At 40.8% G+C, this 25,058-nt stretch overlaps 2 protein-coding genes across 6 annotated transcripts in view; both read right to left on the reverse strand.

Moving 5' to 3' along the window:
- Positions 1–482: 482 nt before the first annotated feature.
- BPIFC (BPI fold containing family C) lies at positions 483–16,062 on the reverse strand. Of its 2 annotated transcripts, XM_027886671.1 has the most exons (16): positions 15,970–16,062; positions 14,872–14,998; positions 14,397–14,508; positions 14,147–14,275; positions 13,459–13,614; positions 12,623–12,686; positions 11,716–11,776; positions 10,684–10,775; positions 8,632–8,805; positions 7,900–7,953; positions 6,376–6,546; positions 5,801–5,868; positions 4,728–4,770; positions 3,836–3,899; positions 2,973–3,049; positions 483–1,280 (listed from the first exon to the last, which is right to left on the reverse strand). In XM_027886671.1, exons 2-16 carry the CDS (start codon positions 14,975–14,977, stop codon positions 1,239–1,241), a joined length of 1,413 nt encoding a protein of 470 aa, XP_027742472.1. In that variant the 5' UTR covers positions 14,978–14,998; positions 15,970–16,062; the 3' UTR covers positions 483–1,238. The 2 variants fall into 2 exon arrangements, with proteins under 2 accessions (XP_027742472.1, XP_027742473.1); XM_027886672.1 differs by lacking the exon at positions 15,970–16,062 and having other exon boundaries at positions 14,872–15,199.
- LOC114058868 (BPI fold-containing family C protein-like) overlaps positions 15,996–25,058 on the reverse strand; it is a 28,368-nt gene continuing 19,305 nt past the window's right edge. For 3 of the 4 annotated variants that reach the window (XM_027886667.1, XM_027886670.1, XM_027886669.1), the window contains 6 exons: positions 24,461–24,631; positions 23,760–23,827; positions 22,326–22,368; positions 21,407–21,473; positions 20,337–20,413; positions 18,911–19,827 (listed from right to left, as the gene is read on the reverse strand). In XM_027886667.1, coding sequence (XP_027742468.1) covers positions 19,750–19,827; positions 20,337–20,413; positions 21,407–21,473; positions 22,326–22,368; positions 23,760–23,827; positions 24,461–24,631 — 504 coding nt within the window. In that variant the 3' untranslated portion in view covers positions 18,911–19,749. Of the gene's footprint in view, positions 16,061–18,910; positions 19,828–20,336; positions 20,414–21,406; positions 21,474–22,325; positions 22,369–23,759; positions 23,828–24,460; positions 24,632–25,058 lie in introns of those variants that run through there. The other variant, XM_027886668.1, reaches the window with a different exon arrangement.

The following is a 25,058-nucleotide window of genomic DNA, read 5'->3' on the forward strand; positions in this document are numbered from 1 at the left end:
GTATTTAGGTACCGCTCTGCTGCAGATGGGATGAGTTTGCTCAGCATCAGTCAGGCGAAAGCTGCCCGCGCCCCATCGTCGATCGCGTTTCTCAGCATGAGGGAAAGACCTGTTTGCTGCTCAGTCTTGGCTTGAAAAGGGCTCTGTTCCTCCGGGGTGGGGAGGGCTAGGATCTGGGTGCCCTGCCAGGTGGATGGAGCTTTGTGCAGGGGTGGTTTGGAGCTCAAAAAAGCAGCAGATAAGAGCGGGATGGGGCACCCCTGCCTTTGTTTCTTCCTTGTCAGTGCTGGTTTGAGAGACCAGAGACAACTTCTCATTCGGGTTTGGCCAAAGCACAAACACCTAGGCATTGCAGGACAGGCATGTCCCTCTGTAGAGCTCTGTTCAGATTTGGACACTAATCAAGTATTGGAAAAAAAGGAGGAAGAAAAAGGGCATAGGATAACATACCAAAATGAAGTAAGAAAAAAAGTACTTGTAACTATTTCAATCCAGAGAAATATTGACAGATGCTGGAGAATTAGACTTAGGACTTACCTAGAAACATTGGAAGAATTAAGTATATCTAACCTGGCTATGCAGCACTAAAGTGGGGGTGTGACAGGCACAAGGATTTGAAGAGTCACAGAGAGAGAGGGACTATCAAAGGCAGTAGTAGTGCTACTTCATCTTTCTTCCTGAACTGCTTCTGCATCTTAAGATTGCAGTTAAGAAACTGCAAAGATTTTAGTTCTTGTTGTAATTGGGACAGTTCCCAGTATGATAATTCCATGGTTGTGGAGAGGGCTCACTCTATATTTCATGCATCAGGAACAGAAGGGATGTGTTTAAGATCGTTACCATAAAAACAGATTAGCAGTCGTATCTGCCTTAGCAGTATTTTGACAATGTACTTTTCCTTCTTTTAAGAGACTGCAGCACTTTTCTGTGTGTAGACAAAACTGTATTTCAAGAGAGTCATGAATCTTAAAAACATTTTTACATCAATTAAACACCAGAATAAATAACGTCAAGCATGTGTCCCATGTTCTCCCTTGGCTGTGTTTGCTACCACCATTATACCAGCAAACCATTCCATCAGCTTTTTTTGCTTCCCTCCTTGCCCCCAACCAGGATGACATTGCCCTTGTCAGAGCTCAAGTTACACATTTCAGCAGAAGTGGACATTGTTTAGTCTTCAGAGTCACATTATTGACTTGATTTGAAGTTCATGCTTAACAAATGGTCTCTCTTGTCCTTTAGTGTTTGTAGTGGACATCAGTCGAAATCAATATGTATCCCTGTGGGGAGAAGAACAGTCACTGACATGCTGTGAATTAAAAATGAAAGTGTTACTTTGTATGGTTGATTTTTTTTTTTGTTCATTTGTTTGTTTGTTTGTTTGTTTAATTTCAAATCTGTCTTGGTGATTAACGTCAGAAAATCCACTGAGAACAGCTGAGCCTTGGAAGTCACAAGTTTTATTAAACTCTGTCCTTTGCAAAAATTTGCAAAAGGGCCCTATCTTTCCCTGGGTGCTATCCCTTTGCACCATGCTAGCAACAGAAGGGACATCTAAAGACCATACAGCCTATCCAGGAAAGTTCATCTGAGCCTTGAGACAACTGGGCAACCATCACAAGGTGGGATTATTTTTAGCCTAATCTGAGCTGCTTAAGAATTAGCCATTTAATCTAAACTTGTCCTTAAAGCTTCATCCATTGTCGATGCATACAGAGCAATGAACCGGCAGAGAGCAGATCATCACAGCTATAAAATCACAGAATGGTTTGGGTTGGAAAGGACCTAAAAGATCTTCTAGTTCCAACCCCTTTACCATGGGCAGGGACACCTTTCACTAGACCAGGTTGCTAAAACCCCCATCCAGTCTATCTATGAAAAGTGGGAAGAATTGTCTTTCTTCCTATAGACTGTAGCAAATAGACTGGGATTGGACGTGGAAGCTTCTAGAACTAGCTCTAAAATAGGAATCCCATTCACACTGGTAGAGCATAGCAATTCTCCTGTGTCCTCTCTCATTCCTAGTTACTGATAAGGAGTCTGCTTAGAGAAAGTAAGGTGGGGAATAGGCACTACAAAACCACTAAAATCTTTCATTCTTAATTAGCCCATAAGACTGCTGGCAAGGAGAGACATTGAAAGCAGTCTCCAAGCAATTACATTTTTTAGGGAATGGCGTAGCTGGCTGCTACCAGATATGGGATGAAAAGAAAAATTAAAGACAAATTTTGCATTTCCTTTCCTGAGTTGTGTTTTGTGCTTAACCACAAACAAAGACTTAAGACTGTCTCTGCTAAGCTGAAAATAACTTTGAGAAGTTGGTAAACAAGTGGAGAAATATAACAGGCTTATCTATTTTCTGGGCATTCAGTTGTCAGCAATGCCCTTGTACTAAATGATTGTCTAGCAACTTTCTGTTTGCTCAGATTAAGGGCTAGAATTGGAGAAAGGCAACCAGAAGGCAGTTATTTTCGGAGAGCTCACTAACTAGTTTTGGCTAGTAGGCTCAGTCTTTATCACCGATCATTAACAAAATGCAGTCATCCTAGGTGCACAGAATGGAATTCACCTCACTCTCTATTTCAACTATTCAACGGGACTGTGTGGATAGCAATAACTCTAATTCAATGTGATCGGCCAAACTTGAACAATATGTTAAACCTGTTTTTACACTGAACTGCAACTTGCAAGGCTGAACAAGTTGTGAATTTGATCGCTCCATGGTTATATATTCAGTTCTAACTTTTCCTCTCAAATAAAGATAAATTTGTTTCTAATAGAATTCTACCATTATTACAGATCTCACTTTAAACCCAGGGCTTTTTACTACTTAAGTACCTCAAATGCAGCAAAGGTCTGGTACAAAAAGGTGAATAAATGCCTAGCCAAAAAAAAAAAGGGTGAAAAAAAGAAAAAAAAAAAGGAGATAACCTTTCATAAGGCAAAATCTTTCCTAAGTGCCAAAATCTCACCTGTGCAATTGTTATGTGAGGTCTTGTCAAGGTAACATTGGCCAGATTGGGAAGAGGGAATCCTTTTGACAGTTTAGCTTAAAAAAAAAAAAAAAAAAAAAAGAAGAGACAAGCAGTGATTTAGTTGTGCATTAGAAAGCTAATGAACACCTGCCCTGCAAAAACAGTGTATATCCAGAGACTTGGTCATTTACAACAACTAACCTCTTAGTCTTTACAAGCAGCTCTGGGAGGTAGATAAGATGTTCATTTACCAGTGGGGAAAAAGAATTACAGGTGCTTCTCTCTTGGCAGAGTGTTGCAGCCAAACCAAGGCATTTCATGTTCAGCACATTACATACTCAGTGACTCATCCCTAACGATCCCTGAGGGATCATTAATACAGCTCCAGCATCATTAGGACCTGTTTGTATACATTAACTAAGGAAGGTGATGTTCATCCCAGTACAGAAGGCTGGCACAAAGCTATGTCTCCCTCCAGAGCCTGAAATAAGATTTATGAGAGGCAGAAGCTCTGTGCTGGTCTAATAAAGGGGAATACATTTCACACATGGTAGCCTCAGGCAGGTGAGCAGATGAGAGAGACATGCTTCTCCCTGATGCATCAGAGCCAGCTTGACTGAGATGAAGGCAGATGAATTATGAGTTCCCAAGTAATTTCTACCCTTTTTGCAGAATAGTGCCCGTGAGAGGGCGCACTTACACCTCTGCAGATCAATTTCCCCCCTTCCACTGCTTACTGGCTGACGGTCATTTTCCTCTCTAATGAGAACTGGAAACTTAAGCAGAAAGTCCGTAGGAGTTCCTAGAATCACCCACTCTGCTGGAAGCTGTTTAACTGCTGCTTTAAAATACATCCTTACCATTAGCTGATGGAATTACTTCAGTCTGTAAAATGTAAGACAGGATATTCTCCAGAAGTGAGATCTGCCACAGACAAGAAAACTGAATTAGCCATGCTTCCTGATGATAGTAGAACTGTCGTGCCCTAATCCTGGGTGGAGTTGGTAGACTCATGTTCAAGTTTCAGCTCTTTTGACCATAAAGAGTCATAAACTCAAGTGAACTTGGATCTAAAGGCTTTGGAATGATGCAAAGGAAGTGAGATGCAAAATGCAAATGGATCTCAACATCCTTAGCCAACATTTTCATTTAAAACAGTCTATTTCCTTTATTTGTGAGATAATTTATCACCAATAGCAAAGCAGGACCAGAACAGTTTTAATCCTTTCTCCTCAGCCACTCGGAACTGATTGATAATACTGAGAATGAAATGACTCTCTGCGGAGGCAGGGTTTTCCCCTGCCAGACTACAACTGCATTATTTCAGGCATCTGAGATAAGCATCTTGGCTCCCCCTCCCTATTGTAATTCCGAGCATCTGTGATGAGCACCACTGCAGCACGTGGAGGGCCTGTGCCTCAGCCATCCATGTGACCATTAGGTGGCACACTGCTCTGCTGCCAAAGCTTAGATCACCGCTCTGTGTTTCACCGTGGTGATTCGAGAGATCTCCGCTTACTGCAGTTTGAGGAACTACAGAATATCTCATTTGCAGAGCACTAACTCGCCCCAAAGAATATACTTTTAAGTCCACGGCAGAGAGGTGGCTGCCAGAAGACAGGAAAAGTGCCGTCTGAGAATGAAGGGAAATAATTTAGAAATACAGATAAAAATGTAGGTGCTTACTCTTTAGCCTTCATATGACCCATATGCTTGTTTTACATTTCCTATAAGCTTCAACTATCCACTTACCTCGAAAAAACCAACATTGGAGTGGGCTAGGGAGAACTGGAGCCTGAGGGAGAGAAGTGAAGCAAGAGGAGTCACTAAGAAAGGATAAACACAGTTATTCTATTCATGTGCAGTCATTGCTGTAGAGCTCCGGGCCTTAAAAGCATCTGCAAAGAGATTTTTGAAGCAATTTCACACAATGCATACTGCCCCATAGAGAAAGACGTGATCTTCTTAGGGCATCGCTGAGCATCCATGCAAAAGTGTGCTAGAAGGGCTGTAGCCAGCAATGTGAGTGTGCTTCTCCCTCTGTGCTGTGTTTTGGAAATCCTACTGACAATTGATTTAACCAAGGATTTCCAGGCTGTCAGGTATTTTGCAAGGATTTTGGTACATCTGCATAATGTTTTGATGTGAGTCTTACCAGGGTGGGGAGAAAAAAATCTGTTCATCGTATGGTACTGATGCTGCTGGCTTTGTTGCTAAACGTCTCTGTTTCCAAATTGAAATATTTATTCTGTATGTTACTCTCGTATCCAACACAAGATTTCAGGGTTTCCACAGCACCTGCACCCCAGGCCTCAAGGCCAGCTTCCAGCACACTCTACATTTTTCTCTTTGAATATTGGCATAGGGGATCTGCAGGGGCCCAGTTTCTTTGCTGTCCTGGACTGCTCTGAAGTTCTTTAGTAGCACAGGTGGTCTAGAAAGCAGTGACATCTTGCCAGCTGGAAAGTGATGAGGGAAACTCTGAGATGACTTTTGGTCAGCATAGTAGCCCTGCACTCTTAATTTATCTAGGTCAGAGGGGAGAGTAGATGTAAAATGCAGAGAAGTCCAGTGAGACCACTGCCCTGCAGCAATCTGGGTTTACATTTCCTTGGTATACATTTCCTATGGTGGGCAGTCCACTGGGACATGGCAGTTGTCACTCCTCTAAACTGTATAAATGCAGCCAGAATTAGAGAATCTAATGTAGGTTAATTTACCAGGGAAACATACTTATCTGATCATATGCCTAAAAGGCTAATGTTGGGATTGCTAACAGTGTTTTCCAAAGGCCTGGAAATTCTTTCCATCACAGGTTGAATTACCTGTTCAAACATAGTGAGCCCATCAGTTTCTGATCAAATATATTCAGAGAAATGCTGCTGTTGGCTGCCTGCAGAATAAAGAAACCGTGGGTTACCAGACATAAGAAAATCAGGACCCTTGCTGTGAATTACCACAAATACATAAATACCATTCATACCACTTAGCTATAGAACCTGTTTTAGGTAAATGCAAGGCTGCAGACAATAAATGTTTGTTCGTCTGAATGGCACTGACAAGAGCTGAAATGTGGGTAATGAGCTTTCCCTAATCAAAGACGTGAACAAGTTGCCAAGAGGCATGAGCATGACTCATACCCACAGATCTGTCATTCCAGAGAACAAAACCTTGGTTAATCAGAGAGTTTTGATTTTTGTCCATCTATAGGAAAATGTTCTTTGCCACAGAAGTTAAGTGAGGCCACACACAGGCACCACCTGTGACTAAGGGGAATGAATTGGCATGTTTACGTACTAGAAATTTGGCGTTTTCTTTGTTTCTTGTGCGAGTTTTAACAGAAGGAAGGAACAAACATATTTAACCCCGAGTTAAATGTCACCTGGTTAGTTATACTTACTACGTTCATTGTGAACAGCGACTGGGTGGTTGAGTCTGGCAGAACAGCCAACACCTCCATGGAGCCCTGAATCTCTACTGTGAAGGAATCCTGCTCTAAGCTGATGACAGGTATTTCAGTAGCCATTAGCTTCAACATTACTGGGTAGGGTGTAACTGAGTATTTGGCTACCTGTACGATTCCAGGACAAAAAAAAACACAAACAAACAAACAAACAAACAAACAAAAAAAAACCACAACAAAAGAAAAGACAGAAAAACACTTCTTGTAGAACAGAATACTACATTTTCTTATTCTTGAAGCAATCATTTTGAAGTAGTTCCTTAAGATGAGGTTAAGGATAGGTACTAACACAATATTCATTCAGGGAAGCAGGAAATAGAGATTTTCTGCTGTGATAAATTAATGATCTTGGCCACACAGTATGCAGTGGAAAGTTCCTTCCACTTGAGGAATACGAATTTTTTGTATCGCTTTGAGAGAAATAAAATACTGATTTGTGAACAGAAGAGAGAAATGGACCACAAATGTGACATTTAAAGTCACACAATAAAAGAGCCCAGGAGTCATTCACTTTGAAGGTCATTCACCTCACGAGACAGATTCCTCCTCTAATTCCTCCTCTGGACTGTTCTCTTAGGAGCCTCACTCTTTGCATTGCCTGAAGAGTGAATAGGCTCACCAAGTTCATTATCCAAAACAGAGGGAGCGGGATATTATCAGCAATGGTCGTGGCATTTTATGGAGAAGACCATACGATGACTGCCCTTGGAGAATTTTATATTTCTGAGGAAAGAACTTAGTAATGTTTGGGAAGCAAACAAGAATGTGAAGTTCTTTGAACCATTAGTCCGATTTCATCCAACCTCAGCATTCTTAGCCTAAGGGTTCTTATGCTCATTTTTGATTTCTCATTCTGTTTGAGAAGGCTGGTGGAAGCCATGCATGCTCATATTCTCTGTCCTGTTATATTCATCTCCTCCAACTAAAATAGATGGAAATCCTGTGCATCTGCCTTGTCTGTTCCATAGGATGTAATGTTTCCTCATCATCTGTTAGCTGGATTTCCTGCACATGGTCTTTCTGCTAGTCTGTCACAGCAGAACAGTGAAGCAAAGACAATTATGCAGGTTTGGACAGGAGGAAGGTATTCTTTCTGAGCTGAGGCCCTCTCAGAAGTCTCTCAAGGCAGGACTCATGACTGAAAGCTTTTCTTTTTCCTGCATAGAGATAGTTTTAGGGGGGAACAGATGTGGGGCTTGGGCACAGTGCCCAGAGTAAAGACTGATGTGCAAGGTTATGGGCCAAGATTATGTTTGGTAACAGTGCAAGTCATTCAACTCATCGTGGGGGTGGGAAGTGACAAAGCCCATCTGCTCTGTTGTTATGAGGCATATACATGCCAGCTTCTCCAGTGCAGGAGCCCTGCTGGCCCTAACAGCCTTTGGGATACACCAATAGTGAGGTGTCTTGACACCCACACTGGGTGGTTTCCTAAGACCTTGTGGAAGTAATGATACTCACCTCAGGGATGATACTGCCAAATATCTCCGTGCTTATATTAAAATAGCTGCAAGTCTGGAAGAAAAAATAAAAGAGAGAAAACAAATGAGTTACCAGATTTGACCTTCATGGTCAGTTTTTCTCTAAATTATTACTGTAATTTCAATAAATCTTTGATTTTATACCTCTCAGAAATATTCCTAAGAGACTCAGTATATTTTAAAGCTGATTCCCAATAATACATGCCATAATAATTCCTGGGAAAGCAAATGCTTAATGTCATTATAGTCTGGGCTACAGTCTGTAGCTTTTGGGACTTACTGAACCTCTTGCAGTCAGGTAAGCCAAGTCAGGCATCCTCCACGCACAGCTACTGTACTTTGATATATGCTTTCCTTCCATGGCCCCTGTAATACTTTTATTCTATGAATATCCCTCAAAAAACAGCCACTGAGGCTGCAAAAGTCAATCCCTTGTCCACGTCAGAGGAGTCTAGGTCTCAGGTCTACAAAAACCTCATTTTTTGTGACAAAGTTTTGTATCTTACTCAGCGAAACTTGGCATGCTTGGCTGTGGCCCGAGACCTCTATATAAAGAATAAATAAAAGAGAATGATGATACCCTTGTATTTATGATCTACTGTCTCAGAGCTCTGCAGACCAATTAACAGCTTTATATGGCTGCACACTGACATCTGGCAGGTCAAAGCTCTATCTGAGCCACTCAGACCCCACTCCTCTGTGTGCTACTCACCTCCTCTGCAATGGTCATGTTGAAGGCCCCTGCGGTGTAGTAAGCAAATGAGGAGGTCTGAAAAAAGTACTCAGAGAAGGCCAGGAGGAGCATGGAGTCACTTTGGTCTGTAACACTGAAGGGAGCTACCACGTATGGAGAGCCAGTATAGTCTCCAGCTGGGAAGACTGTGCCCTGAAAGTTATTGTCAGAGATGAAAAAGAAAGAGTCAAAATATAACTTTAACATGATTGCAGACAATGAATGCCACTTTTGTACTTTTCCCAGGCTGTTCATTTGGTGTATAAATGAGTGCACAGGCTTCACTTCAAGGGAGTACACCCTGAAGGCTTGGTGCTTTCAAGAAGGCAAGTTCCAGCGTTTGACCACCTTCACAGATGACACCTGAGATCTGTCTTTTGAGATACTGATCACTTACTGAACACAACCCCCCCACCCCAGAACAAAAACCCTCTAAATTAAGGGTCCATATATTGCATGAAAAGCATGACTAGTGGTCCTCATTTTTGAGAAGCCTTACTTTCTCCTTTCCCTCCATCTACTGGGATTTGAATCTGGAACAGATGCTTAAAGCTATCCAATGGTCTCAATTACAAAATTGATTTCTTAAAACCAGAGGTCTTTCTTGGTCAAAATCAGCACCATGCTCTACCAAGAAGCAAGTTGGTAACTTATGCAGACAAAAGAAGACTTGAGAGAAAGGAAAGTTATGTCAGACAAATGCCTATGTTGTCTTCTGTATTACCAATGATATTAGCCAAGACTTGCAGATCTAATGCTTCCAAATGCACACAGATTAAACAAAAAGGTAAAAACTGATTTAAAGTGATGAAGGCACTTAGAGGTTCAAGGTTTTTTTATCTCTTTTATTAGTTTCCTGTCTCTGTTTCATCTCAAATATATTCTGTATGTCTTTACTTTCTCATCCAGCTCTAAATTTCCGTTTGCCTTTTAAGGACTAGCAAAATGCTTACGAAATGCTGAATCACACTGGTGACCTCCCCATTCAATTCTCACTTGCTGGATTTACCAGTCACTTGCTTCGTGTATTTCCCCCACGTAACTTATGTGGGAGAGTAGCTCTTGTAAACAGCCATGACATTACATCTTTAGTCTGCTCAAGTTCCTGCTTAAAATCTAATTGCTGCAATACTCGGAAGAATTTGACAGCAGCTGCAGAGCTGGTGTGCCAAAACCAGTGTCTACCATACAGACACTAACTTTTTGTTCCTTTGTGTTTCCACCTCTCTTATTTACCTGCTGACTTTTGTTAATACTTAATTTATAAGATCTTTGTAATGAGTCTGTCTTTTTTTCATTCCCCCTTTGTAGAGCACCTAGTGCAAGGCAGCTTAAACTTAATTAAGGATCTTGGATACAGTGATGATGATCACCACCCTCAATCAAATCACCTTACATAGAATGACAATGAAGTAATTTTAAAATTAGGAACTAGTCAGATTTTAGTATCAGTACATGAGGAGACTTTTTCCTTAATTTGAAACAATCTTCCAGGTCTTCAGACTCAGCAGCACTCCTTGGGCTCCCATGTTTTTTCAAGGGCCTTCGATCTTCCCATTCAGGAAGCCAGAGGCTGAATTCTTGGTCCTATAGTCTTGCTCTTTCTTTTCCTCTCTTGTCTGACAGCAGACACATCTAGTTAGTGCAATGTGTAGAAATATTCCCCTGACTGACTGAAGAAAGAAGTCCTAGACATTAATCAGTGAGAGAAAGATGATGTTGACTATTTTTTCTTTCCTTTTCTTTTCTCTTTCTTCTAACTTGCTTTGTCAACTTTTACTGCTTTCTCTTTTCTATAACTAACTCAACAGCAAATAAAAACGAAAGGATGTGGATTTTCAATAATTCATTTTACAACAAGATTGTTACAAATTAATACAATACAAATGCAATAATGCTTTGAAATGTCTGTCTTCTCAGATACTGAGCCTCTGTGTTCAGAACAGCAATCATGGTCAGCTTGGAAAGTGGATCATACAGCAGTAAAACCCACAGCAATCTTGGCAAACAGCACTACAGGCAATTACTTACCTTTAAGTCCAGGTCAATGAATGGTTGGAATACTGCTGGCAAGCTACTTAAGGAGTAGTCTACTTCAGCCAAGTCATCAATAGGCATTACAACTGTAAGAGTGGTAGATAAGGCAAGGTGCAGAATGTTACAAAAAAAAAAAAACAAAAAAAAAACAAACCGCAGAAAGAATTTTCTGTATACTTAAAACTAAGTCAGTTTCTGATGGAGAATGACACCAATTGCTCCAGACAGTAGGAAAAAACACAACCAGGAACTTCCTAACATGCATTGTGAACTAAGGCTTGATGTTTCTACTGGCACCTTCTGTAAAGCATCATCTTTAGCTTGTCTGTTTTCTCACTGTGGAAAAGTTTGGTCTAACAAAAAGGGGGAAATGCCCATCAGTGATTCAGGGCATGAGGAGGCACTGGGATTTCTTGTCAAACAGTTCTAAGAGCATCCTGAGTGTCTCTAACTTGCAAATGCTTTCCCAGAAAGGAGGGTGCCTGATCTGCTTAGGTACTTGTATTTTGCGCATGGTATCTGACCAACACTTCTGGTGTCCTAAAAGCCTGCAAATCTAACCCAAAATAGTTCAAGTGAGAAGGTGTTTTTGCCAAGGAGAATTTCCTTTTGCCTTTGACAAGTCTGACATATAGGCAAGTAAAACTAAAATATTCAGGCAGGCTAGGAGAGCAGGCTTCAGCTTTTAAAGTCCTGTGTGTGCAGGAGGACTTGGAGCATGGGAGGGAAGGGACAAGTGCCTTAGTGTCAGTACTTTGTGGCCTATAAGTTGCATTTCTAACAACAGAAGTGCACACTGCCGCATTTGCAATTGAGAATCGCTACCAAGTCCTTGGCTCTTACAAATTCTTGCCCAAGTAGACCTGCCTTTATGTATCTGGTTCTGTAAGCAAGGTAGCAGACAGAGCAGAGGGGCTGATACACCACTTCTGGGGGCATTGCTGACCAGCAGCTGTTAAGGAAGCTGCAGAATTTCTCTGATCAGCAGAGAAGAAGGAGAAGGAAAAGGTATCACTAGTGACTCACCATTCAGTGATCGGAGGTCTTCATCTATCAACTGGATCCCAGCTCTGATGTTGGGACATGACTGTAACAAAAACACACTCAAGTTATAGCCTGATTAACGTGGACATGTAAGCACCTCTTATATGTGTGCTAGTAGATCCACGTGACACACATTGTAGCATTTATTTATCAAAACACCTAATCTGGCTTTTCTGGATCCCCAAGGCTTCTGCTTGGTGCAGTGCTAGCATATCCTATGTCAGAGCTGCAAAAAAAGAGGGAAGTTGCCAGAGGCAGCCTGATGGGGGTGACAAAAGCACAGCCTTAAATAGCACAAGGAAAACAGATCTCATTTTGGTCTCACAGGAGAGATATCAGAATCATGGACTCATTTAGGTTGGAAAATACCCTTAAGATCATTGAGTCCAACTATAAATCCCTGTTCTGGGACAGAATCACAGCCATCTCAAGCTCTGTCTCCTCTCAGTGGCCCTGGTCAGGTTGTCATCAGGACTGCTCACATCTCTAATACAATGAGATTTAAGTATGTCATACTATCACTGATGTACTATAATTTCTCTATGCATAACCCAGTATATGTTTTGTCTGCCAAGTGTAAAAATTACCCATACTCCATAATGCCTGTAGGTACGCAGGCAGAGACTTATTCTGCTTTGGAATGAGAAAAGAACTACATTTTCTAGCCCTCCTTCTGCCTTGGTTGATCTAGCTGTGGACTGGTCAGTATCTTGGCCATGAACTTTATGTGGAAGCATTTCTAGCTGGCAAAATGTTACCTGTGCTGATCAGACCTGAATAGATCTATTACCTGATTATTTTTCTAGTTGTTACTTTACCAAGCTTACAGCAGAGACTCCTGAATGTCACACTCCTTACACCCCTCCCCTACACAATGTGAAAGGCTTACATTAGTGACCAAGCTCCTGTGAATAGGTTTCTTCAGATACTTGATAAAGAAGTTATGCAGGAAGCTAGAGGGAAGGAAGAAAGCAGTTCATGGGTCAAATACCATGGTCATTAACAGGAGATCAGCTATCTCTGTTGAACACTAATTTAATGTCCTTTGAGTGTGATATTCTAGTATACAAGAGAGCTTTCTGAAATGTAAAACTATTAGAGAGCCACTATTAAAAAATAATAATAAGATAATTTCAGCATCTCAGCAATTAGCCAGGGTTGATTCATCTTTATGAAAAAAGGAATTCTTCGTAGTACCACCATCGTATATGTATAAACACAGAACAAGTAAGTAGTGTCTGCACTAGGAACTTCTGATACAAGTAAAACCAAACAAACACAACAAACCCAGGTGGCAAATGTGGTATTCAGACAGTGAAAGAAGTACAAGGAAACAATGAAATATTGTTGCATGTATCCAGAGGCTTAACAGACAGAAGTCTGGCTCTGTTCAGTTTTGATAGCATTGTGACTGGGGGAGTGAAACACCGTACAAGCATATAGCTTCTACTCAGAGCCGAAGATTAGAGCAGGCGTTTGAAAGAAGTGGGTGCTGAAGAAGCACAAGGGATTGTTTGATTCCATCTTATCTTCTACCGTGTGCAAATGGAAGGATAAATATCGATGTTGGCCATTTTAACACTGTATTAGGGCCCCAGTTCTCAGCTGTGGTCCCTATAGATGCCTAAAAGCAATTCTGCATGCCCTGTTTTGTGAATCTGTTCCTGTGCTACTCATTGACATTGTTATTTTCTCCAAGAGTTTATACAGATCTCTTCCACTTACCCACTTTTTCCATTCAGCTTAATATCTATGTCACCAGAAGTTGTCCGGCAGCTGGTAAGGGATATTGACGTAGGACTTGTATTATCCTGAGGCATTGAAAAGATTGCAGTGACAAACACCTTGGAAATGTGCACTGTGCTTCTTCCACTGTCTTTGCTGCATAAAGTAAAAAGAAATAAAACACTGAAAAAACCCACTTGTTCACTATGGACTTGCCTGGCAGTCTGGGCATGGGACTGGGAAGGTGTGGACATGGTTCTAAGGATATTGCCGTTTGCTCATCCATTTTCCCTCATCTTTTGAGCTATATCTCCTGGAGGCATAGCAGAAGGTTTCTAACAGTGTGACTGCACTGGGAGGTTTTATTATACTGGATTGTGACCCAGCACACTACAGTTTTTCTAAATGTGTCATTAGCTGGCAGGCTGGATAATGACACCGTTCAGCAGCAGTCCTGTATTATTCTTAGCAGTGCTTCTCAGCCATGGGCTCTATATCAGTGCTCATGTCTGAGGGGGCTGTCTCCCACCAGCAGACCTGTTGAGAAGAACCAGTCTGTGCTTCTGGGTTACTGCTGCCAGCTGATAAAGAACACCTTTGCCATGGAAGAGGTCACAGGAAAAGCCAAGCTTTGCATTTTTATCTTTATATGAAGAAAAAATCCCAGGACACATTAAGCTGTACATACAACATCCAGGTCCTTATGTTCCAGTTCATGTCGATGGTTAGAGAAGCATTTCCTATCACCAGTTTTATCCCAGACCCAGGTAGGAGGGAGATGGAACCACTAGGTAATTCAACAGCAGTGACATGTATCCTAGAGCATGAGACAGATAAGGGAGAGATAAGAAAAAGTTTGTATTTCATGAGTCAGAATGAACACAAAACAAGATTCAAATTTCAGTCAAACATAAATTACCCCTGGAGAGAATACTTACCCTGAGATGTTGTATTTGACATTACCAAGCCCAAATTTCTCATGGCCAGTCAAATCAGGGAAATGCTCCTTTTCCATATTCTGCTTCAGGATTTCCAGCCCAACCTCCTTGGCTACAGAAAAACAATGATCAGTTCAGTTGCCTTTGATACTGCCTGGGAATTTATAGTTATGTGTTTCTGGCTCAGGAGATGGGATGGACACAGAATTAGGAAGATGAAGATATCTCACGTGAAACCCAGTAGTGCTATTTCTGATCTCCCTCCTAGTTATGGCAAGAGCTGAACTGATTCAATATCTGAAGTCAGATGAACCTCAGTATGATGTACAATGCTGTCAAGAAGCTTACTGACTCTTAAATTTTCCTTTATAGCCTGCGATCAGGTCATTTCCTCCTACTGCCCTCACTGTCCTGTGTCTCTCATATCAGGATTCAGTGCAATACCACCAGCAGCTCCTGAAAACATCGCACATACCATACTCTAAGCCCTTCTGTGTGATCCTCACTTTGAGTCCAGGATTGGCATTGATTTGTCCACTGAGCAAACTTAAGAGAAGGAGAGAACAGCAAATCTTCAGCATCTTCCTCGTTTTTTACAGGACCTGTTAATAAATATTTATAATGATAGCAAAGTTCATGCTATGTCACTTGGTGGTTGCACTCCCTTCCCCTCCACCCTAGACACCAGCTTTTCCTCTAGAGTGGAGAAAGCGGGAAGCTCAGCAGCCATGGAAGAGAGGCCCCATTCTGCACAGACTTACAAAAATAGAGATCCAGGGGGTAGGGTAGAAAAGTCAGCCTATTTACTGTCATAGAGACTGGGGAAAGCACTTGGGATACATCCATCCAGACAAACCCTATCAAAAGGGACGTGACATAGAATTAGTTCCTCCTGGTGATTCAGCAGACATCACTGCATCTTAGCACTTTGGAAAACCTGATCAGCTCACTTAATTACAGGCACAGATACCCCCACTTTTGGAACTACTTAGTCACAATTTTGAAAAGTCCCTTATGTTCCCTTCTGACAGTCAACAAAAGAAAATGATTTGGTGCCAGCAGAAAATGTTTTCATATTCCCTAAACCGTGTTAATAAATGCATTAAGTTTTATCCAGAAACTCTCAGTGCAAACTCCATGGTCCAACAGATGTTTGGCTTTGCTTGTTTGCTGTTTCATTACCAGAAGTAATAAAACACCTCAAAGCTCTAAAATATTTTCAGTTATGATAACAGTTTAAGCAAACTGCAAAATTGTAACACTGACTTAAATTTTTGTAAGGGTTTCAATCCCACAGAACACCTTCACTTTTAAGTATGATAGTATTTTCTTTTTAATTTTGACTTTTATTGAGAGGTGAAAGAAACACACTTCACGTGCGGAATCCAGAGGTGAAAGACACACAGTCCATGTATAGAACAAAAACGAAATACCAGAAGGAAATGTGTATTTAACATAGGCATAGTTCTCAAATCATAAAATCTCAACATTTAACCAGATTTAGCTACATCTATCTCTGTCCAACAAAGCCCCTCCTCAACAAAGAGTAATCAAAACACATTTATTTTCATACCTGTCCTCTGAAGACTGAAGAGAAGACTTACTGTACCAGACCACAAGGCTGAGGATGATGCACGGAAAATCATCTGTCACCACGACCCCGTCTTTTAAAGGAAAGAGCTGTGAGCTTGAAGACTTGCTATCATCTTCAGCAGTATCACACAGGTGTGGCCTCTCAGATAATCACATCCCAAACTATTTTGGGTGTCCCAGGTTAAATCTATAGAATTTCATTTAGGGATAAGCAGGGGACGATGTGAACTGTTGGATGGGGGTGCTCAGGCACTGGGACGCTGAGTTTGGGATGGCGTTTTGCCTTTGTGGCAAACTGTTTCAGCACTGACTTTTCAGATGGACCTAAAAGGAAACCCCAGTGAGAATTCCAGTAATTCCACAGGACAGACACTCAAAGCCAGGTTTGTACTTTGAAAGAAATAAATTAATGTGTCATCACTATGAAGAACAGATGGAAAACAAGGCCCATCTGTCTGAAGTTGCTCAGGATACAGAAACCCACAAACCATATAGTATTTATGTTATAGCATATGCATATGTATGTACACACAGACACTATGGTGTGCGGATATGGTGCAAATATATAGTATCAAGTCCTTGTAGTTAATATTTTCTATTTCTTGTGCTTACTTATTCAGTTAACCAGTACTTCAGCTAACCAGCGCTCCTTGGCTTGTCAAGGAGGTGATTTAATCAGTTAGCTTGCATGTACCAAGCACATTCCCTCAGGCATGGAGCACTTTGATGGACAATCTGAGTCACTTCATTGTGCAATCCATGAATAGAAAAGGTAGAGACAGTTGTCAGTCAGTCAACAAATACTCATATTTACACAGATTTAAGATTCACTGCAGGGAGTCGCATAATAATTTCATTATTTATATCTATGGCAACTGATGATGACTATCATTCACACCACCAGTTACATAAACCTCTCTAAGTTCTTTTGGCACAAGTTCTGCAGTTCCTATAAAGCAAGGGGAAAGTTCCATTGTTTCCATCCACACAGATCTCCAAGATGTACGAGCAACTGAACTGCCTGAAAACTATGTCAGCTTATCCTCATCATATCCTTCTAACATGTTATGATTCTTCTAATCTAAGAGTACCACCCAGTTTAGATAAGACTTTCAGCAAAAGTTAACAAAGACAAACTAGGGCTTCCAGAAGAGTTCCATCATTTCTTTCTACAAATATAGGAATAAAAGGCAACTATCTACATACAGACACATTCAGATACACATATAAATACACTATAAATAGCTTCTACATCCAAACTTTTCACCCTTCAAGGTGTTACAAAGACCCTCTAAGAGGAGTGTTTTATTTCAGCTTTCTCTGTATTTTCTTTGATGTGTATGCTAAAGGGGATGTAGATTTCAACCCCTTTTACCCAATACAGAAGAAACCAAATTAAGTTATCAGTATGACAATACTACAAACTTGTCGCTGCATCTCTGCAGATCACTGGCTTTGCATACTTCCTGTCCCTGCCTCTGGTTCAGCACTCCAGTGGTCCCTTTCCCTGCTCCCCAATTCTCCCTTTTCTCCATGCTCTCTATTCTGCAACATATTGATGAACGTGAATAATTTCCATTGTTCTATCAATCAGGAGACACCGTCAGATCAAAAACGGTATAGTGACCTGTAGGTAAGTATAGGATGATACAGGGGGAACTGTTGGTTTATGTGACATCCTCTTTAGTCCTCAGAGAAACTACTACATCACTTTGTGAACAGCCAGAGGACTAGAGCTTAAGGGACAGTGTTGTGCTAAGCCATGATTCTGGCCTGAAAAGGTCCATCGAGCCATGGTACTCTGTCAGTCCTGCAGCTTGTGTCCCTTTGGAAGAGAAAATAGATAGACACTAAGGCTTTAGTTTTCTTTTTCCCCTGTATCTCATGAACTGTCCTCCAAATAGGCAGAACAAAATTCCTGATATCAGTGAGGGACACCAAACTAATTAAAAATCTTCATTTCTTTTGAGTTCTTCTTCCATTCTTTTTCTAGTCACTCTTCACCTACCACAGAATACAATGAATCAGATGCTGTGATTTACTGCTGTTTGGTTTCAGGATGCTTTTTTTTTTAGTAAAAAACTGTATCAGCCAGCTAGATAAATAAACTGATTCAGCTAAAGCTATGGAAGCCACATTTCTGTCCCAAGCTGGAACTGAACTTTCTGTAGTGAGACATTTGGAGACTAGCTTTTCTTTCCACACACTTTTAATATCTCCTGCTTGAGTGTCTCTGATGACACTGACATAAGGCAAAATAAAGATTCGAGATCCATTTTATAAATATCAGGAGAATGAAATTATTTGGAGACTGATACCCTCAAAGAGGTGCATCGACTCACAAACAAGGAACAACTGCTGGATGATACAGAGGCCAAGGACAGCCTTGGCTGAAATGAGCATGAAACTGGGGAGTAGTTTCAGATTCTGAGAGCAGCAGCAAGACAAAGAACAGAATTACAACCATAGACTTCAGATGAGAAGATTACAGGGACCTGCTTGGCAGGATCTGTGGGAAATTGCCCTGGAGAGCAGAGGCCCAGAAGAGCTGGCTAATCTTCAAGGGCAGCCGCCTCAGAGCATACGAATAGTCCATTACAATGTTCAGACAGTCAAGCAACTATGGCAGAAAGCCATGATGGATGAACTTGGAGCTCCTGAGTGAGCTCAAACACAAAAAGGAAGCATAAAGAAGATGGAAACCAAGACCAGATACTTGGAAGGAACACAAAGATCTTGTTTGCACATATAGGAATAAAGTCAGGAAAGCCAAAGTTCAGTTGGAGCTCAAGTGCAACAGGAAAGGTTTCCCTAAGTACACATTTATAGCAGAAGAAGATGGGTTTATTGCTCAGTAAAGTGGGAGACTGGTGACAAAAGACACAGAAAAGGCTGCTTTTACAAGCAAGGCTTGTAGGTGCGGGTTCTCAAGGGGGCTTGAGAACGTGAACTACAAGGAGAGTCTGAGAGATTAGGCCTGTTCAGATTTGAGAAGAGAGGGCTTGAAAGGCCATTTTGTTGCCTGCAATGGTTTGGTCAGAGACTACAGAAAAAATGGATCCAAACTCATCTTGGAAGTGTGTGGTGAAAGTACAAAAGGCCACAGAACAAGCTGGAACATGGGAAATGCTGATTTGATATTAGGAAAAAAAATTATTCTGAAGGGAGTTAAAGAGTGGAACAGATTGCCTGGAGAGACTGTGGAACCTCCATCCTTGAAGGAGTTCAAGACTTGACTGGACACAGTGCTCAGTAACCTTATATAATTAGTCCTGTTTTGAGCCAGTGTTCTGAACTAGACTATATGATTCTATAACTATATGGCAATTAACTGGATTTTATAAATTTCTTCCCACTCTTGCTATCCAGTTACAAAGGGACAAATTGTGAAACATTTACCAAGAATAAGATTTCACTCCATACACAAAATTTTGCCAACACGAATGGAGATAAATTGAATAATGCAAGAAATTGTTCCTAAAATTAACAAAATGTAGTGTCTATAACTCTAGTGAAAAGAACTAGTCACTCCTTCTGATCAAGCTGCAACAAATTTTCCAAAGCATCAATAACAGTTAGCTACACTCACTGTACTAAAAACCGACACATTCACTTTGTGAAAAGTGCTTAAAAAGTTTTACTAAAACACTAAAAATAGTGATGAAAAGCCATGCTCCTAATGTTATAGCATCTACTCCCTACGAGCTAACAGAAGGAAAACTACATTTTTCTCTTTTTATTCTTTAGAAGTAAAAAGACATCAGGAGTGGCTGTGGAGGTCCTCATCTTCCCCATCCTCTGGCTGGTAGTGAACATCAGTGGAAATAACCAGATGACCCTGAGGAAAGAAAGACAAGTAAAATTACCTTAAATTTCAGACAGATATATTCAGGGACAGTACTCTGGGACCAGATACCATGGTAAGCCCCTCAGCTTACCTTTCAGTCCAGGAATGAACTTTAGTCAATGGGTTTTGATGTAGGTTAACACAACACTCCAAAAGGCTGAGTAACACTTACCACAGAGACACTCAGACTGCCTATGAGCCTTCTAGAGAAAGGTCAGCGTAGGAAGGACTCACACACTCAATGCTCCTGAGGGGATAGCAGTGCTGTCCTTGTCATGACCCCATGCCGGCACACCCCAAAGGGCTAGTGGACCCTTTGCTATCTAGCCCTTTGCTAGGGCTGGGGGGCTCATTTTGGATCCAGAGTTTGCATGTTATATCTAATGCATAGTGAAAGCTTTACTAATTACAACATTTAGATTTACCCTACGCAGAAAAACACACAAATGTTCAGACCTGAAACAGAAGCAATATTCTATAAAAGAAATTTGGCTTCTCACCTGATTCATTTTTATTGCAGGTCCAGTCAGGCTAGTGTGGGCCAAATTAAGAACAGGAAATCCTTTTCCTAGTTTATCTTTGGAAAGGACAAATATAAATACATTTGAATGTAATAATAAAATGAACTTCAGAAGCATCTTTCTCAAGGAACTCAATGTGTTTGCAATTTCCCTTCAATTAGCCATCCTTGAGCCTCTCAAGGGAGCAAAAAACCCTGTGAAAAGGTTGCATCTAAACCTCTGACAATCTCTCAGCTGTCTGACACTGCCTTTTTTCCTCTCCAGTTATCTGCCCCTCAAGATCTAGTTTCTGCTGTTTCCCACTCTGCGTTACTCTCCATCTTCCTTTCAATTTCTTCTCTACTTGATCCTCTCATCCTTTTGGCTCCTCTTATTCTCATCTATTCCTACTTTCCTGGATCAAGCCTCAGCTCTATTCCTATTTGCTTTTCCAGACATCTGACTTCCATCCTGCCCTTTCATTCTCTCCTCATTGGTAGCTCACTTCTTTTGTCAGCAGTCTCCTCACCTCTGTTCACCTGAGAGGCACCTTCTGTTACTCTTCCACCTGCTTCTTTCCACCATCATCCCTTTCTTCTCATCCCTCACTACCTGTCTCCTACTGAACTGATTTCTACTCTGTCCTGCCTGTGGCAGCAGGTGAAACATGAAGGCAGAGAGAGGTGATAAAGTCAGAGATGTTATCACCCAAGGCCCAAAGGTGTAAGTGTGCTTCTGCACTTCCTCAGTTTGGGCCAATCTCTGCCCATGGCTTGACTCTCTGTCAGGATGAGACTCAAACATGTCTCAACTCTGCTGCCACACTGCATTCAGGGAAAAGGAAACCCAAGCCCAGTGTCTGAAAGGGAGCTGAGAGTTGTTCTGTCCCAGCCCCTGATCTACACAGCTGAATGACCAGGATCAAAGTCCAGCAGAGAGTAAACCTGTCCTGGTGTCACCAAATGAACAGAAGACCTTACACAGCAAAGTCTTTAAAGCTAGGCACTCCCTTTTATGGTTTCAGTCTTGCTTTCCCCCCTGCTGTGCTCAGAACTAGCTACAATCCTTACCATTGATTACTGGGATTACTACTCTCCGTAAAGCATACGACAGAAAATTCTCCACCACTGACTTCTGCTGTGTGGGGAAAAGCACATTTCATGATTATTGCCTGATGCCTATGGGTTTGCAGCTTGACAAGGAAGGTGAGTGTTAGAACTGAAGTGACATGCAAAAAGATCAGAACAGAGCTTGGCAGAGCAAAGAGGCAAAAAAAAGATAAGTTTTGGTTTAAGTTGAAAAGAGGTGTCCATTTTCTCACAATTAGTTAAATTGAATGGGTTTTTTTTCTGTATGTTAAATACCTGTTGAACCTTAACTTTAGGAATTAAATATGTTCAACCTCATTTCAGCTGGCAGACTCAGTTGTCATATGTGAACTGTTCTCTGGGTGGCAAGAACTGCCTTGTTCTGGTGCTCTGTCTTACGCCACTCTGATTAGTCTCTTCCTCCCTTCACTTAAAGGTATTGGTTGGGCTGAGCTGCTGCAGAGTGTCTCTGATTAATTCTCAGTCTACAGTGAAGGATCAAAGTAGTGGCCTCATGTTTCTTTTATTCCTTATTTTTTATTCCTGTTTTTATGTTATTTAGTTGAAGTAATTTGAGATAATTTACGATACGGAGCTTAAGCCTGACTTTGTATTCACTTCAACTGCTAAACATACTCAGTCCAGCTGTGACTTCTGCCTGAACCCAGGCAGACTCCATAACATTTTGAGCCTCTGATGAAAAAAACAAAACAACACTCTAAGAGGTATTTCCTCTTACTGGAAAGAAAAGCGTAGCATATACTATTTCAAAGCAGAAAGAGAAGTGGCAGATGATATCCCCAAGACAGACCAATAATTGTTCAGCAACAAGTTCAGAAGTATTTCTTTTATCTCTGAAGGGCTCAGCTACTTATCCCATGCACTGAAACCATCAGCTTACCTCAGGGAAACCAAGACTGGAGTGCAGTAGGGAGAACTGGAACCTGAAGAGAAGAAGTAAAAGAAGAGGATTCACTATAAAAGATAAAGGTACAACTTATGCACACTGCTTGAAGATTTGTTTGTGGAAATTCATACTGATTTCATGCTGATTCACACATGTAACTTTGCCAAAGACTCTTCAATTCCCAACAGCTGTTAGTTAAAACTGGCACAACTGCAAATGAGTTATAGAATCACTGGGATCTTTCTGGTACTAATCTCCTCTTACAGTCATGTGTAGTTCTGGGCTGTAATTGTAAGACTTGGAAAATCAATTTTTTCCTGGAATTGCTATTTCTCCAATGGCTGAACTACACATTCCTCAAATATGCATTGTGATTTGAATTAACTTTTTCCACTGATGCCTGTAATGCATCCTCAGATCATTGTAAACATAATCCTGGAGAAAAACAAAGTTTTGAAGAACAGAAGAACACAATCTTGTGTCAAAAGCTCTAAGTGAGTGGCACCATTACTTCTTAAACTTATACTGACACCATTACTTCTTAAACTTATACTGCCAGGCTCTGATCATTTTAAGTCCTCTTTTTCAATTAAAAAGATCCAGTGGCAAAAACTAAGAAAAGGCCGCTTATATTTTTCTTTAATGAAATTGTAATAGATTAAAAAAATACAATATATTCTGGAATTCAACTTGGAGTATAACACTAACAAGAAGAGACACTGATGTGGGCAAATGGGCTACCTGTCTGAAAGTCTGCACTTCCATCCACCTGGTGCATTTATGGAGAAAGGGGCTGTAAACTCAGCCCAGCTCAAAGTGCTAATAAAATTTTTCTAAGACAGCTGGGAATAACCATAAATGTAGGTATACACAAAAGTAGCAAGATCTAAGAGAAATCTAAAAAGCTTTGAGCTTTGTTTCAAACTGCAGACCCCTTTCCAGTCTCATTTGTTTGATGGCATGGTGTCTGCTGCTGGAGTGTGTGCTGTGCGGTCTCACTTTTTCCTTCCCCTCATGTGAAGGCATACAGAGAGATAGTTTGCACTCCAGCAGTTCTGTTTATGATGTTCAGACTTGGCATGGCAGCAACATTTAGTGGGTTTTAAATAAACTACTCCAAGATCAGCACAGACTGAAACAGATGCCTTTATGATAACTTATAAATTGAATGTTGTCCTCTGGAAAGGTATTTAACCTACAGAAAGGGGAAGTATCACAAGAGATATGGTTATTCCACAATATTATTGTATTTCATCTGAACGATTTAAACCAATCAGTTGAAAGTATCTTAAGAGTTTCTGTGAGAAAGAAGGTAAGAAAGAAAGTTCTTTTTGTCATGGTGAAACAACTGTCAGGCCGACACAATGAGTTCTGTTGTGTCCTAATGTTGGGAGCATTGATGTCGCTTTCTACATTTTTCTTGGTTACCTCTTCAGAAGTAATGAGATAATCAACTTCTCTTTGGTTATTGTCAAATTGGCTCTGGTACTGGCTGTCTGCAGAGAAAAAAACAAAACAGTCTTGTGTGACTGTTTACACAAATAGATACTGTCTCAGACACAGGCACAAATGTAATTGCTTTTTTGATGGAAACACAATGTGTAAACTTTTTATGTGGCCAATACATGTAGATAGTGAAATAATTTGTGAATTTACTGATTTCTGCCAGCAACTGAGATTGTGTGAGCAAAATGATAACACTGCCTCCTTATCATTAGGATCATTTAAGTCTTTGTGTGGCTGACCTAATTGGTTCACTTGCAACCTCATGAAAAATGTCTGGGGACACACTGAATGACTTTATAACAAAGAGGTTAGGAAGACTGGGCATCAGAAAATAACATTTTTATATATTACAATTTATTCTTGAATAATCACTCAACCTCCCATATGGAAAAAAGAACTTTCATAAGTAGCTCTCTGCACCTGCCTATTAAACCCGATAAATTCCACAATATGTGGTGCACATTTGCTCCCTCTGAAATGCAACAGAACAGTGTGCATATTTGTGGCAGACCAGTATATGCTATTTTATGCTGATCTCTATGATTTTCAAAGGACCTGGAAGATTACTGTGTGATTTGTTCAGCCCCAGCACTGAATGTTATCTTCTAGCTCATTTTACTTACTAGGTTCCCTGTAAAGATGTACTGGGTGGTTGAATTTGGCAGAGCAGCAAACACTTCTACAGAGCCAGTGATCTGTAGGATGCATCTGTCTGCATTTAAACTGACTGTGGGTGGTGATGTGGCCATCAGCTTCAGCAGCACTGGGCACGCTGCTGCCTGACTCAGGGACATCTGTGGAGGCTCAAGGAGGAAAAAAACCTTAGAGTGCAGAGTTAAGCTCTTCTTAAGCTACAGTTTCTGTAGCTGCATCATAAACAGGTGTTATCTACCAATCCTCTTGTAATTAAGCAATATTAAATATACTTCATTTTAATTACACCAACGGAAATGACAAGTTTAGCATTGCATATATTTTGAGTTTCAGAAATGATAAAGCAAATGGTGAAGTTTTAAACCCATTGTTATTAAACATACATAAAGAACCAATTTAGAGGTTGTTCCTGAAAAATGTATTTCAAGAGAAGGAGATTAGCATGATAAGAAATGAGGGAAATGAGTGATTCCAGTAAAAAAATAATCACTTTGACAATATAAAGTATTTGGAAAAGTGACAGCTTGCAAAAGAGCAAATATTTTGAAAAGTAGAGACACTCCAAAA

Source organism: Empidonax traillii, unplaced genomic scaffold, assembly GCF_003031625.1.
Source record: "Empidonax traillii isolate 1590-97213 ecotype Southwest subspecies unplaced genomic scaffold, ASM303162v1 scaffold191:size1449129, whole genome shotgun sequence".
NCBI classification, from domain to species: Eukaryota; Metazoa; Chordata; class Aves; order Passeriformes; family Tyrannidae; genus Empidonax; species Empidonax traillii.